Source organism: Macrobrachium rosenbergii, chromosome 23 (assembly GCF_040412425.1).
Source record: "Macrobrachium rosenbergii isolate ZJJX-2024 chromosome 23, ASM4041242v1, whole genome shotgun sequence".
Classification (NCBI taxonomy): Eukaryota; Metazoa; Arthropoda; class Malacostraca; order Decapoda; family Palaemonidae; genus Macrobrachium; species Macrobrachium rosenbergii.
Genome location: NC_089763.1, coordinates 45,379,734 through 45,396,625, shown reverse-complemented (window position 1 = coordinate 45,396,625; position 16,892 = coordinate 45,379,734). Strand labels below are relative to the sequence as shown.

At 36.8% G+C, this 16,892-nt stretch overlaps 1 protein-coding gene across 1 annotated transcript in view; it reads left to right on the top strand.

Moving 5' to 3' along the window:
• Dhc93AB (Dynein heavy chain at 93AB) overlaps positions 1-16,892 on the top strand; it is a 112,275-nt gene that overhangs the window by 595 nt on the left and 94,788 nt on the right. Inside the window, exons 2-14 of the mRNA XM_067125082.1 lie at positions 529-753; positions 2,680-2,876; positions 5,184-5,388; positions 5,574-5,658; positions 6,000-6,211; positions 8,052-8,146; positions 9,434-9,569; positions 10,453-10,553; positions 11,297-11,480; positions 11,823-11,933; positions 13,952-14,301; positions 14,865-15,057; positions 16,161-16,291. Coding sequence (XP_066981183.1) covers positions 529-753; positions 2,680-2,876; positions 5,184-5,388; positions 5,574-5,658; positions 6,000-6,211; positions 8,052-8,146; positions 9,434-9,569; positions 10,453-10,553; positions 11,297-11,480; positions 11,823-11,933; positions 13,952-14,301; positions 14,865-15,057; positions 16,161-16,291 — 2,225 coding nt within the window. The remainder of the gene's footprint in view (positions 1-528; positions 754-2,679; positions 2,877-5,183; positions 5,389-5,573; positions 5,659-5,999; positions 6,212-8,051; positions 8,147-9,433; positions 9,570-10,452; positions 10,554-11,296; positions 11,481-11,822; positions 11,934-13,951; positions 14,302-14,864; positions 15,058-16,160; positions 16,292-16,892) is intronic.

Genomic DNA, 16,892 nt, shown 5'->3' with positions numbered 1-16,892 from the left:
CGCTTTCTTGGGCACTGGACGCTGTCGACCTAAACACCATTAACAGTACCCAAACAGTATATGCAGTAAAAAAGGAAAATAGTTCAGAATCGAGTTACGCTCGCTATCTAAAGTTAATAGACACTTAACCGTCATGAATAGGTGCTACAGTAATACGGTGTAGCTAATACTCTGCAATTGGTTGTTAAGTGTTGGTCGGTGATCGTAGCCCAAGAGTTCTTCTGTTCCTCGTTGAGTTATCTTATTAGTCTCAACCAGCTCTTCGCCGTGATCTCGTATCGTCTGAGAGCGGACAAACTTTGCAAAAAATATAAATTCATATATCCTAATTGTATTGGACATATTTGATGATTGTGCTCCATACAGTCGTACATTTCATTTCATGATAGGAAATGGTATCCCTCGTGAGTGCACGTAACAAAAATACTTGAAATATGTGTATAGTCGTAACACAAGCACAATTTATAGCATTTTAAGGAGGGGGCACTTCGAATCTCTAAACGTAGTAGTTACGCACAAGGAACTTAGAGCTTCATTTTCAACTCTCAGGTGATCGTTGGACAGAACTTAACCAATCAGCTGGTCGCAACATCGGAAGTTCCTTCGGGACTCCGGACGAAGGCCGTGTACTTCCTGAAGACCAGCGATGTCCCTCTCGTCAGAGAGGAAGACACCAGCAATGTCCGGGACCATGTCATCTTTGGCGACATTTCGCCCCAGCCTCTCGACCAACTCTCCACGTTAATTGAGGAGGTAAGGAAACGTTGAAGGGATATTTAGCAGATGCAATGTGCTCATAGAAAGTTCATTTCCTGAAGAATGTATGCTATTTTACCTGTAAGAGAGAGAGAAGGCTGAATGAAAATTCATTTTCTGAGAATGATGTGCTGATGTATCATTCGTTATCTGGAAACAATATTATTCATTGATAGAGAGAGAGAGAGAGAGAGAGAGAGAATTCATTTTCTACGAATAATTTGCTGATGTATCATTTGTTGTCTGGAAACATACGCTAATATTGAGAGAGAGAGGGGGGAGGGGAAGTATGAGGGGAAGTATTTATGCTATTGAGAGAATGACACTATTAAGAGAGAGAGAGAGGGGGGAGGGAAATTATTTATACTATATTGAGAGAATGACATCATTAACAGAGAGAGAGAGAGAGAGAGAGAGAGAGAGAGAGAGAGAGAGAGAACGCTATCAGGAAGAAACTTTTTCTCTCATACGCTGCAATTGATTTTCCTTGTTAACAGATTCCATTTAATTTTCTCCTTATATCGATTACGATCAGCCACGATAAATGCGTGCTTATCTCATATTATTACATGTCCCATGTGATCATTATGATCAGTAGCGACAAACGTGTAATCAGTTTCCGGTTCATAGGTCGGTTAATGGAATGTGAACAGTTATGTACTAGTGCCAGTTAATAGTTAATATTTAAGTTGATTGACTATAGCCATTTTTCAAAACTTTCTGTTAACTTCCTTGTACTGATTAAACAACTGCAACTATTGTGAATAACAGCCTGTTAATTTTTCCAGTTTGTCCATTGTTTGATTCATTATAGAATAAAATAGAAGTTAGGCCAAAGGTCATTCGACGCTGAAACTGAAATAGAAATAAAATTATTTGAAAGGTGTTAACAGGAGAAAAACCTCGCAGTTACATAGGAATCAATTATTAGGAGAGGGTGGAAAGTAAGATGAAAGAAAGAGAATTAGAACGGAAGTACAGTAAAAGGAATGAAAGAGGTTGCAGCTAGGGGCCGAAGGCACGCTGCAAAGAACCTTAAGTAATGCCTACATTGCACAGCATGAGGTGCACTGATGGGAATACCTCCCTACGGAGTTTATTATGAACTAACAAGCTGGTATTTTTTTCAGTTAGTCCATTGGTTGATTTATTATGACTATTTATAGAAAATTGTTAGCTAATTTCTCCTATGTAAAGATTACATCGTCATTGGCAGGACTGGCAAACTACTAATAAATTTATAACTGATATGTTGATTCATTCAGACATCATGACCAACCTGTAGTCATTGTCCACATAGTCCCTTTAGTCAGTTTCTAATTACGTCGATTCAGATATATGACGACAAAACGTCAGGTATCTTCCAAACAATACTCTAGTCAATTTCGAACTGGTGTTGTATAACCTCTCAAAATTACCAAACAATCCTGTTTTCGGGTAGATGTAAAGGAGATTGCCGCACGGAGATGTCGTTAGTAACAATTTTTTCGACTGAAGAATATAATAAAGGGTTTATATAATGCAGTACAGGTGAGCTAATTTGAGAAATTTGCCTAGATAATGAGAAATTTTTCATCTTTTGTTAATATTTTGACTATTATCCCTGAGGGGCTGGTACTAAGCACGGCGCCCCGCGAAGATTCCGTCATGTATAGTACCAGCCCCTCGGGCACAAACGTAAAAACAAACAAAAGACGGCAAATTTAGTATCAATAATGTTAATACCTCAGATTGTCTCACATGCCATCATTGTACACACCCTTTAATATATTCTTCAGTCAAGAGATTATACCAATAAACGATATCTTCGTGCGGCTGTCTCCTTTACATTCACCATGTTTAGTTCATATCTGGTTTGTGTTGATCAGCTGCAGAGGACAATATTAACCAACCGATAGTTAATCGCCAAACCATCCTCATCAGGTGATCATCCCTATGCTGGAGAATCCCGAGAATCGACACGGGTGGCCGGACATGGTGTGTGAAGACGTATCTCGTCAGCTGTACTCGCTGAGGGGAACGGTCTATCGTATGTGGGGACAGCTCAGGGGACAGACTCTCCTCCCGCTTCCCTTCGGATTGGAGACGCTCGAGAAGGCGGAGAGGCATGCGTTGGACACGTAAGTCACGAGAGAGGGGTTGATCTTCGTCCAGTGATGAAACAGCGGTTTTCATCACAGATCCTCCCAGACACTTCTTCATAGAGATATCGGTCCTGATCACTTAATTCCAATCATTCGTTTTGCAGCGGTATAGGTCAACCTTCACAGAGACTAAGGAGTAATGCTTAAAGAAAGGTCTTCAGTAGCTCTCTCTCTCTCTCTCTCTCTCTCTCTCTCTCTCTCTCTCTCTCTTGTATGTGTTCGAGGGAGAGAACAGATTTGTTGGAAGACTCTCTAGTGTTACTCCTTATTCTTTTTCAAGGTTGATCAATACAATTGCAAATTAAATGAAGGGAAGAAGCGCCATGGATCGAAATATTTGTAGACAGGCAGTCAGGGAGATATGTGGTGATGTCAAAGAGAATTATAGGAGAAGCAGGGTGTGGGAGTTGTGCACACACCATGAGCGGTTATGCTCGATGGAGTCATATCGGTGGTGAGTAATTTTCACAAACTAGGTCGAATCATGTAAGGTAATCGAAGCCAGAGAGAGAGAGAAAAAATGGTATGACTTTTCAAGCGTGACTGTTCTAACGAGATAAAGGTAGCCCAATTATTGGCTTACTGGTACGCAATTTTCTAATATAGATATATATATATATATATATATATATATATATATGATTGTATATATATATATATATATATATATATATATATATATATATAAATATATATATATATATATATATATATATATATATATTATATATAATATATATATATACTGTAAATATATATATATATATTTATATATATATATATATATATATATATATATAATATATATATATATATACTTGTTAAGTAAAAGAGTGAAAGAGAAGTGAGAACCATTAGTTTTTGCTATGTACATAAATTCTTTATGAATGCCATAATTTTCTCGTTATGATTATGAAGGTTGATAACTTGATGATAATGATCAAATCATGCGTGCTGAACCCGAATTGGATCAAATCGACGTTCATTATAAACACATTTTTGGAAATTAATTTTATGAAAATGGTTACGAAATTCGACACGAGTGCCCCGTGTGTAGGATTTGACATTTAGGCTGTCAAGCCAAGCATTAGGCATTTTCGGCCGTTCATGGCTTAAGACAGTGAAAGAAGGGAGTTAGAGAGGTTGAACAGTAAGATTAAAGAAAGGAAGCGGGAATAGAGGTAAAACAAAGGCTAAAAGGTGGGTGCAGATATGGGCCGAGGGGACGCTGCAAACACCCTTTAGTGATAATACCTACAGTGTACTACTGACGGCACTAAACGCCCCCCTTCCCCCAACAGGTATGTTACCTAACATAACGTGACCCACAAGTCCTCAAATACCCGGAGCTTGGTCACAATACTTCCGATCAAGAAAGTTGTGAAACATTGTGCCAGCAATGCATATATTTTAATCCTTACGACACTGAAGCATATAAATCAAAATTGCCTGCTACTCACCCTGAAATGTCAGTCGCCCTCCTAAAATATTTACTTTTAGTTCTTGAACTGTGTATACTTGAGAGCAATCTACACAGAATTACCATAATTTTTACTTATTTTCAAAAATATTTTACACTTTTGCAAGACAGTTTTATGAACTGGAAAAGAGATTCATAAAAATTTGGAGATTTCGCCCATTTCAAAAACAAAAAACAATCAGAAAATCTGACACGCTAAAAGAAAAGTGTAGATTTCATGTTAATCTGTAGATCTGGCAACAATGCACCTGACCTTTCTCCAGTTGCGGAATGGCTGGGTATCTACTTATCTCCAAAAAAATCTATGAATAAGAATGGCAAAAGCGTTACGGGTGTATAAGAATAAATCAAGTTTGAGGATGTTCTCTTTTCAGAAGCCAATTGACCTGATATCTTTTAAGGGAACTGGATAGTTTATGGCAGTTAAGTCGCCATATACAAGCCTAAGCGTACAGGCCAAATCATTGTTATTATTACTGTTGAGAAGATAAACCCACATTCATATGGAACAAGCCTTCGTGGGACATTGACTTGGAATTCAAGCTTCCAAAGAATATGGTGTTCATTTGGAAGAAGTTACAGAAGATAATAGGATATACAGAGAGACCAGTTATTAGAAAATAAAAAAGACAAATTAATAGATCAATAAATAAATAGACAAAAATATAAATAAATTAGTAAAATGTAGGGTGAAATGGGGGCCTCAGTGAGATAGTGGTTGATTTGGGAAAGGGACGACAGTAACCATTCGTACCATAAATGGTAAACCCCGACGGATCCACTAATTCATTCCATTATTTCAGGGGCGAGATGACAGACTCCCAGCTGAAAAGTGCCATCGAGGGAGTCGTGATCAAATGGGTGCACCAAGTAGAGGAGGTTCTCCTGCAGGATACAGACGACCTGGTCACCCCCGACCATTTCCCAAAGCCCTTGGAAGAGATCACGTTCTGGAGTAAACGCAGAGAGAACTTTTCTCACATCGCGAACCAACTTCAGGATAAGAAGGTAGGAAGTAGGAAAAAAAAATGTGATAATAATGATTTTCATGTGGATAGCGTCTGATAATTCAGTATTACTTGAAGAGCCTCCAGCTTGATATCTATTTATTTGACTTGCTATTCGTTCCCATACGTATTCAGTTACTTCTTCATTTGCCTTTTTTTTTTCTTGCGTTACTCATTTTTTCCAAGGTGCGTATGATGTCCAACATTCTAGAGATTACGGAGTCGGCCTATTACCCAGCCTTCGTCAAAATGTGCGCCGACGTTACTATGGGTAAGTTCAACATTATGCCTTTAGTTCGACTTCCAAGTTTAGTTATATAGTACTAGAGGAGGCCTGAGTCTCTCTCTCTCTCTCTCTCTCTCTCTCTCTCTCTCTCTCTCTGGCATTTATTTTTTTATTCGGAGGAGGGTTGTCGTATGTGAATATTTAGTCATTTTGGAAAATAACAGTGATAATAATTCTACAGTCGTGTTGATGAAATATTATTGACATGTTATCTCAGATACTTTTATCTCTTGCAATTATGAAGTTTCAGCCAATAATAATATTAGAAAAGTCTTAAGTTCTTTGTATAATGACTCGGAATATCCTTGCGTGTATTACTTTTCCAGCCGTACAAGAATCCCAAGACATCATGATCCACCTGAGCCCAATGAAACCCCTGTTCGAAGGACTGGAAGCTGGAGAGTTCCAGGAGTCGGAGCCTCTCATCCCGCCCTTGATGCACTGCATATGCCTCCTGTGGGCGGCCTGCCCCGCCTACAGGAAGCCCGACAGAATAGTCACTCTCTTTAGGGAGATAACAAACCTGCTCATTAGTATGGTAAGGAGAATAAGCCATAGTTTTGTATTCTTGAAGGTAAGAATGTGATGGCTGCTTATTTGCCGGGTGATAAGACATTTTTACAGGCTTGTTAATTAAGAAATCCGTAGTTTATGTGTCGACTTTCTAGAACACGTGGAAAAAATGGAAAAAACGTTTCAGTTGTTACAATTTACTCTGTTGTTGAAGACATGACACAATCCACACGGTTGTTGCAGACGTGACATTGTTATAATCCACACGGTTGTTGAAGACGTGACATTGTTATAATCCACACGGTTGTTGAAGAGGTGACATTGTTATAATCCACACGGTTGTTGAAGACGTTGGACGTGACATTGTTATAATCCACACGGTTGTTGCAGACGTTATGACACTGTTATAATCCACACGGTTGTTGCAGACTGTTATGGCACACGGTTGTTGACGACGTGATTGTTATAACCTCACATGGTTGTTGAAGACGTGACATTGTTAAAATCCACACGGTTGTTGAAGACGTGACATTGTTATAATCCACACGGTTGTTGAAGACATGACATTGTTATAATCCACATGGTTGTTGCAGACGTGATTGTTATGATCCACACGGTTGTTGAAGACGTGACATTGTTATAATCCACACGGTTGTTGCAGACGTAACACTGTTATAATCCACACGGTTGTTGAAGACATGACACTGTTATAATCCACACGGTTGTTGCAGACGTGACATTGTTATAATCCACACGGTTGTTGAAGACGTGACATTGTTATAATCCACATGGTTGTTGCAGACGTGACACTGTTATAATCCACACGGTTGTTGAAGACGTGACACTGTTATAATCCACACGGTTGTTGAAGACGTGACATTGTTATAACCGGTTGTTGAAGATGTGACACGGTTGTTGTTGAAGACGTGACACTGTTATAATCCACACGGTTGTTGAAGACGTGACATTGTTATAATCCACACGGTTGTTGAAGACGTGACATTGTTATAATCCACACGGTTGTTGAAGACGTGACACTGTTATAATCCACACGGTTGTTGAAAGACTGTTGACGGTTGTTGAAGACGTGAAATTGTTATAATCCACACGGTTGTTGAAGACGTGACATTGTTATAATCCACACGGTTGTTAAAGACATGCCACACGGTTGTTGGAGACATGACATTTTTATAGTCCACACGGTTGTTGTTGAAGTTACTAACTAGATTACTTAATTTAATGATTTGGTTATGAATCTGTCCCCAACACTTGATGTTTATATTTTTATAAATAACAATATACTTTGAAAGTTATATCCCATATCTGACGCACAATATTTGATTAGAATATTATGCGCCTTATGTAGAAGGTATGATATTCTATGTAGTAAACAAGAAAAATTCACAGTTGATAGTATGATCAGTCGCATTGTCTCCCAACATAACAAATAAATTCATTTTTACAAATATAAATTCTCTTGCAGCGATGAGATGCAAGAGCATTTAAAAGAGGTGATAAAGTACTTTTGTAAAAAAAAAAAAAACAATCTGCAAAGTCCGGTTAGCTTATAATTGCAAGAATAATGGCCGCAATGAATCCATGCCTTAGAACACCAGCCACAATACAGTTTCATTCCTGATGCCTCCTATTTCTCTCTCTCTCTCTCTCTCTCTCTCTCTCTCTCTCTCTCTCTCTCTCTCTCTCTCTCTCTCTCTCTATGGATAAAACAATACTCTAATAGGTCTAGGTCCTACCCTCACTAAAGAGGGTACATTGATATATCGTTTAGTCTTGTAAGATATTGATTCATTACACTGATTTTGTTGCTGCTCTCTTCACAACCATTTTATTCTTTTCTCTATCAGGGGAGAGCCTTTATAGGGACCGTGGGCTTCCAGGCAGAAACTACAGAGCCTCTGCTGAAAATTAACACCTGCGTTAGTGTCTTCAAGGTTTTCAAGTAAGTAAGACTTTCACGTAGGTAAGAACTAAAAGTAAGACTTTCAGGTAAGTAAGACTTCCGATTAACCTTCAAGTAAGCAAGACTTTCAAGTAAGTAAGACTCCCAAGTAAGTAAGACTTTCAGGTAAGATTTTCAAGTAAGTGTGGATCTTTGGCCACAGGCCAACATTATACTGTCGCCTGGACTACTTTAGCTTATATGCTCATTTTATTGTCAATTTCGTAAATATTTGAATGTTATTTGGTATATGAACAATGTAAACGCTGCCATTCACTGTTCTTGATTATTGTGTTCATATCTTTCAGCAAATTTATTTGTTTCTTGACTTCCGGACAACACGAATGCTGTCATGTTAAATATCTTCGTTAAAGACTTATTTTGACTTATGCCATATGAGGGTTTTTGCATTTTAAATAACGAAATATTCTTTCATCCGATTTTTCTTGCTAAACGTTAAAAATTACAAAGATGCCATCAATAAGCCTGCCTTATAATTTCCATTTTGTTTCACGGTGCTATGTCGAATATCAAACATCCTCTCGTGAAACAATTTATTTCTTTGGAAATATTTAAAAAGTTATACATGGAAGGTCATACGTTACGTATCTTGGAAAATTATCTTCAAGCTACACCTGAGACATGTACCTATTAAAGCATAACAGTGCAGTTTTTTAATGTTGATATTTATCCATTATTATTATTATTATTATTTCACTTGTCAGCGTATTATCATCATTTAATAGTATTTACATTTTCAGTGTTGCATGCCTTCCGATTATTCATTCTCTTTTCCTCTGTTGTATTATTATCATTATTATTATCATTGGTAAGATTTTATGCGTGCGTTTCTTTGGAGCTATTTAACTTTAGTCACACATTATCTTATATCCTTTCGCAACCCATCCTAGGACACAGTGTCCTACCTAACCCATCTTGGGCCTGATCCCCGGACCACCCCAGTGTTAGTCGTCAGTAAATCATGAGGTGGTTGTTTTATCGTTTTACAAAATTAGTATCATTATTATTATATCTTCTTGCGTGATGTCTCCTACGAATATCTGTTCTATCGTTATTGTTATTCCAGTCCGTATGATCCCTCTTCTGAATGCCTGAATTCTTATATCATCGTTGTTCCAGCCCGTTTGATTGCTCTTTCGATTGTGTGGATTTTTCTGTTATCGTATGATTTCTCTTTCGAATGACTAAATTCTTCTATTATCGTCGTTATTCCGGTCCACGTGATTTCTCTTTCGATTGTCTGATTCTTCTCTCCTCTGCTTCCAGAGACAGCTTCGATGAGCACCGGGCCAAGGTCGACACATATTTTGGGGAGGGCGAGAAACCTAGACGCTGGGAATTCCATCCTGCGCACGCATTTGCAAGGATGGACCAGTTTCTGCAGCGTCTGGCTAATATCAAGGTAAAGGAGAGAGAGAGAGAGAGAGAGAGAGAGAATGTCTCGTTTGTTCATTTTGATGGTAAGAATTTTTGACGGAGTACGCATCATTCGCGAATGTTATTTTTCCTATCTTTTCCTCTCTCTTGATTCCAACTAAACCCACAATACTCAACTAACAACAAGATACGCTATTCACTGTGTAGGGTAACAGAGACATACAGGGTCTTTGATGAACGGGCCTATATGTTTACTTCTTGATCCTGGGATCGAATACCTGTCAATTCGGCTGAGAGCTGAGCTCACTACCGCATGTGCTGCGAGAGAGACTTCACTACTAAAAGATCGACGCTGGAATTTCCACTGAGTATTTTAAGTAGGAAGACCGAGGGAACAGATATTGAAAACCTAAAGCCTTTTTTTCTAGCCTAGGCCTAAAGAAAACAAGATAAAGTACAGAAGGGAAGAAGAATGGGCGATAGACAGACTACTTCTTAAATACAGACAGGTTATAAGATTTTGGAAAACTCTATCCAATTCTGTGTATTTGATAAACATTTATGCATTTAAAATGTTTAAAAATCGAAATTAGAGCATGTTGCATAATCAATGAATACTGCTGTAATTACATTGGAGTATTTCGCATGAAAAACAGAAAAATGTGATTACGAAACTTACTGATAATTTCACGAAGAAACTACTTATCATCTTTGCTTATTTTTGGGGAGTTTCCTGTCGGGACCCATTTAAACAACGAATTTAACTTTAATTATATAGATGATTTCTGCATTTGAGTTCTTTTGGTAAAAATCTGTATGAAACGTTAAATTTTTGGCAAAACATTTACTATAGCTACGATAATAACGCAAATCATGGCTTCCACTCAATACATTCATTACAATTTCAGGAAATTTTTGACATCGCCAAAGAGTTCTTAAAGATTGAAAAGGTGGAATTTGGAGGTCCAAAAGGGAAAATTTTGGGAGCAAACATTGCAGCCGTGTACAGGTAAGGATATTGATTTCTTATTCTGGGACAGACTTTATATTTAGTACTTGTCTAGTAACAATGGGTGAACAGATCGTATCATGATGTTGAAATTAAAAGTATTTGGAAGTTATGCAAAGGTGTTATGAGACAAACCATCACGATTTTCTTGAATCTTTGTGGGAATGTTTTGGAACTTAGAACGACGGATTAATAAACGTTATAAAACATGTGAGATGTTACATACAGTTAGAATGCAAATAATCGTTAAAGTTATTTCTACGCGAAATATGGAAAAAAACCTTAGTTAAAAATTATTTCTAGAGGGAAGTTAATAGGATAGAAACTTATTTCCTTGAAACTGTTCTTTAGAACGCTTTTACCACAGTAGGTGCCAGCAAAGTAGCATAGTTTCATAATATTAAACTCGGTTGTAATTAATTTCACTGTGGAAACAACATGAAAGTTATTAGTCTCTCAAAAATCAGTTTCCCCTAACACTGCTGATGCCTAGCTATAACATATGGTTAAATGTTTTCTAACCTTGCTTTTATTGTTTCACTATGTTATGTTATAGAACTAGAAAAATAAACTTTAATACTTGTTAATATTGAAGTTACCTTCCTGAAATATTCTTTACGTGGACTGATTTTAATTTTGTCTTTAATGATGAGAAACAGTAACGAGGCTTTTTTGATTCTTGCGAAAAATAAATTTAACTGTCCCAGAATTTCCGTGGCATCTGATCACTTTTTCTGTTCCAGCGAATTCAACGAGGCCTACACAGCCTTCTCCATCAACACCTACGACTGCCTGGACCCTGCAGAGACGGCCTTCACCGAAGGGCATCGCCAGTTCAAGATGAAAGTCACCGAACTGGAACAACGACTCAGTCTCATCGTTCGGCATGCTCTTCAGGAGAGTCAGAGCCCAGAGGCATACTTCAAGGTAACAGCTTAGTGTTCAAACTGTTTTAAAATTATGATAATTCATGAATATTTTCGATCTGTAGTTCTAAGGCTTTTCTTATATTCTTTTTTTCTTTTATGAATATGAGAAGAGCCTTGAGGTGTACTTAGGGTAGTTGCGTAGTTTTTGAAAATTTACGACTTTTTTTTTATTTCTTGATTTGAGGGTTATTTGTAATGTGTTTCTTGTTTACAACAAAAAACGTACTTTTGGTAACTAATGTAAAAATTCTTTCTTGGATTTATGTATAATTTGTTATAATTTTTACTTGTTTGTAACAATAAAATACATTTGGTAAATAATGTAAAAATTCCATTTTAGGTTGTAGAGTTGTTGGGAACAATGTTGGAGCGTCCAATTATCCTGAACGAGTACACCAATTGTCTTCCACACCTCATGGAACTTCTTAAACATGAGGTAGAAACGGCAAAGGTATGGATGTTTCCTTTCATTTCATTCTGATAAGACCTGGATATGTTTAGTTAAATACCCTTTATAAGGGACAAGGATATATGTCTTTTCTTAAAATTGAAGCTATTATGAAAAATTCTTTCTCACATGCAAACTAAAAGAAAAACCATAGCTCATCTGACCTACTTGAATGCTATGTAAGGCAGTGGTCATAAGTATCAGCGACTGAATGCTTTACTTCTTGTCCGCAATTGTGTACTAAAAGCACAGTTCACAACCTACTGCTGACCTTTTTATGCCACTGTTCATCGTGTGGGGGACATTTGGTAATTGACCTGAATGCCAATATGTCTGTCTGCCTATCCCAGTGATTCTCAACAGGAGGGAATTTCAGAGTTTCTGGGGTAGGGGGGGATTGTGACCAAGGATTTTTATTATGATTTACACATTATTTGGAATGCACCTTTTGAGGCAGGCAATTGTGGAAAAGGGTTAGATGACATCCTGACATACGGTGAAAGGGTGCGTGGGCCAAAAAAGGTTGAGAACTATATCCAAACCTCTATATGTTCGTCTTTCGAACTTTATATTTAAATCACCCATTTGTGATGGAGATTAAACACTTCATGTGATCAGTCCAAGTGTCAAAGTAAAGGTCACATGAAGAGGTCAGTCAAATAGGATTTAACCTAGGCCTTAACTTTTGAACAATGAGGTAAAGGTCTCAGACTTGGTATGCACACTCCAAAAAAGAAACCAATATTCAGAGTGACTTAAAAGTAAAGGTAAAGGTAAGGTAAAGGTCGAAGGTAAAGTCGAAGGCCAAGTAAGAATGTGCTACCACTTGGGCCATTTCGCTTTACAAACATGATAGTTTTATGTTAATATATTTTACGTTCGTGTTTGCCTACGAGACCCGTCCTATAGGAAATCGATTTGCGATAAGTTTTTAATTCTGTTTATTTTCAATATATGTTGAAGTACTTGACGCTCGTGTTTCTCTACGAGACCTATCTTATACGAAATCTAATCATAAACAGTTTGTAATCTATTTATTATCAGTATTTGTTAAAATACTTTATTTCCCTATATGAAATCTATTAATAAACAATTTTTAGTCCTATTTATTTTTAATATTTGCAGGCTGAAAATTTTTTTCACGTCAAAATTAGGATTTTCACAAAGAAAAGAGGTTTCAAGCTCTGCTGCCAGTCTTCTTTTATAAGTAGAACCAAGTTTCGAATTTATTCTGAATTTATTCGAATTTATTCTGAATTTATATGGCAGTGACAGAATACGAGATCTTTTTTACTTGGATAATGTTACAACATTCTGCTTGTTGTGTAATAAAAATCCACAATTATATAGTAAAAAAAATATATTACCATGTAAAATAAACAGACTTTCGAACACTTGAACGGTGTTCCTCATCAGGGGCTTAACGTTAAAATGTTTTTTACATTTTCACGTTGAGCACTGATGAGGAACACCGTTCAAGTGTTAAATACATTTTCACGTTAAGCACTGATGAGGAACACCGTTCAAGTGTTCGAAAGTCTGTTTATTTTACATAGTAAAGTATTTTTACTATATAATTGTGGATTTTATTACACAGATTGTTTTTCACGAAACTGTGAATCTCTTAGCATTCTTCTCATTGATATAGCTGTTCATTTTTCCTTTCTTCCTAATGTTGTGCAATTGGAACCTCACAAGTTCAAGTGAAGATGCAATACATTACTGCTCTACGTCAATTCACCTTGTATTTTATTCATTTATATTTATCTTTATCCATTTATTAATTTATTGGTTAATAATCTCTTTGTTTTGTAGTAACTTATCTATCCTTGCTGTGTTTCCTATTATCTTCTGTAACTCCTTTCAAATGAACACCAGATTCTCTGGAAGCTTGAATTTCAAGTCAGTGGTCCCTGTAGGCTTGTTCCACAAGAATAGGGGTTTATCTTCTGAATGACAGTAATAATATATTAAAAATAATAATTTCTGTAAGTCACGTACGGTATGCCTTTTCATGACAGGAGCTTTTCGAAAGCTGGGAGTACGGAAAGGCTTTGGGAGAGAAGGAGAACGGAGAAGAGGAAGAAGAGGAGGAAGGAGGCCTAGACGCAGAGGGTTCCAATTTACTCGGAGGACTAGGCGCAAGCCTTGATTTGGGACCGAAGGAAGGGCCAGGACTAGGAGTAGGAGGATTAGGAGGAGGAAGGACGAACGAAGAAGAGGTGCAAGAGGGGAAAGAGAGCGAGAGCGGAGAGGAGAATATCCCATATCATCGGTACTTCCCGCCAATTGTGTCCAAATTGAAGGGTCTTCAGGAAGTCCGCAATCGCGTTTCAGGAAACATCAAGACCTTTTCGGAACTCTCTCACCCGTAAGTTGCTCGAATGACGGGCTTTGGTTTGTAATATTTTGCGAGACAAATAGATGTGAAGCCGTGTGATATTCAGATTGTTTTAAATAAGAACGCTGCGATGTATGTCTACACTCATATATATATTATATGTGTCTGTGTGTATATATATATTATTTATATATACAGTATATCTCTCTCTATATATATACAGCATATATGTATATACATATATGCAGTATATATACATACATACATATATATATATATATATACTGCATAAATACACACGCATATATGTATATATAGAGTTATACATATATGTGTGTATTTATGCAGTATATATATGTATATATATGCATATATGTATATACATATATATATGTATATATATATATATATATATATATATATATATATATATATATATATATATATATATATATATATATATATATATATATTTGTGTGTTGTGCAGATATATGTTGCAGCGTTCTTATTTAAAACATATACAGTATATGCACATATGCTTGGATATACTTGAATGGTCATTCTTATCCATAATGCCGCTTATTCTCACAAGGATTGTGAGCAGCGAGGAGGGCATCTCCCTGCAGAAGCAGTGGCAGGAGATCCAGGACGCCCTCGAGGTCAGCATGAAGGCGGTGATGGTCGAATGGAGAAGTCTGGCATCTGCCGACTACACGCATGCGCTCCGCCAACCTCTGCTTGTTCGCAAAGAAGATTGTACTATCGCCGTCAACTTCAGTTTGGAGGTAAAGTATAGTCATAGTGAGGCGGTGAAATGAAAATATGTTGAGATTTTAAAATGATTTTCTTTATTAAGAATTAGATTATATTTAGGCCGCTAGTGCACAAACATTTGGAAACAAAATTTTTTTTTTTTTTATCTGGTGGAAACTTCCATTTTTATGCCGATTTCGTTATTTTCATTCAAGAGCACTTGACACTTTCAGATTATGGAGTCCATATCACCAAGCTCCCTTGATCAAAATGATTCTGTATAGTCATTCTTCCTTATTAACCTAGTTGGGTTCTGTACATTATTTCATTGCCAAAAATTTATTTAACTGCTTTGGGATTCTGTATCTGCCTTCGTTTTTCCTGATTCTCTTAACAGCCCTTCCTTCAAGAGGCCGAATGTCTATCGCCTCATTCCTGGTCAGACCCGACCCTCATTCATACCTCTTACTTTACCTTGTTTTCTTTGAGGCTGGTCTAGAATAGGGCGCTAGGCTGTACAGTCGCACCGTCCTTTGCTCTTAAAAGTTATCATTTTGCTTTGCGAACCCCGTTTTGATGTTTTAATTTTCAGCACATATCTACAATACTGCTTAAGTCTTAAACTTCCAATCTCATACCACTTTCATTAATTTATTTAACTATAACTAATATATAAAAGAAAAATTCAGACTTGTCCCAACTGCTTCTATGCCCTGTCGTGAGTTGCATAGTTTAGTTGTCTTTATGTCTAACAGACGTGCTTTTTCAGATGTAACAATATATATATATATATATATGTATATATATATATATATATATATATATATATGTATGTATATATAAATGTGCATTTATATATTTATATATGTATATTTTATATATTTATATATATATATATATATATATATATATATATATATATATATATATATATATATATATATATATATATATATATATATATATATATATATATATATAGAACAATGTGTGTGTGTGTGTGTGTGCTGACAGGCATATCCCAGAACAATAATTGCTGACAACCGGCTAAGTACTAACTTCTGGAGCCAGCCCGTTCGAAGGGAAAAGTAAGATTAACTGCTTAACTGACTGATTCATTTATTTTTTCTCCCAGGTGGTAAGAGCCCTGGAGGAGCTCCGCTACGTCTGGGTCGTTGGAGAAGGCATCACTGAAGGAGAGGAGCTGGCCTCCTACCGCAACACCTTCAGGAAGTACAATGCCAATCTGCAGCTCGTGACAGACTGGTAGGACTGATGACATTATCTCTCTCTCTCTCTCTCTCTCTCTTTTTTGTTGGAAGCGTAAACTAGCACTCTGTCAGGCCCGAGTTCGAGTCTCAATCTGTTACCATTAAATTCATTTCTCGTTACAAAATGTGGTTTTTGATAGCATAAACTTCGTTCTTAGCCACGTAAAATTCTAATCTCTCCAGCCCTCTGTTAATCAGCTCAGTGGTCTCAGGTTCTTTCTCTCTCTCTCTCTCTCTTTCTCCTCTTAATTTTTCTCGTCTCTCTCTCTCTCTCTCTCTCTCTCTTCTCTCTTTCCATATAACCATGCTCTCAATTTTTGATAGCATAAATTCTCTCCTCTCTCTCTCTCTCTCTCTCTCTCTCTCTCTCTCTCTCTCTCTCTCTCTCTCTCTCTTTGTCAATTATGCCATGCTCTCAGTTTTTTTTCAGTTTTTGTCTCTCATAAATACTCTAAAGTATCTCTTTGAATCAAATGAAATGTTCTTTATTTGTTTTTATCTTAAAGTTTAAGGTTATGTTAGAACAACAAAATTGCATTTCCCATTTTTTTCTATTGAAATACGAAAAATAACAATAAAAATATTTTCTTCATCTT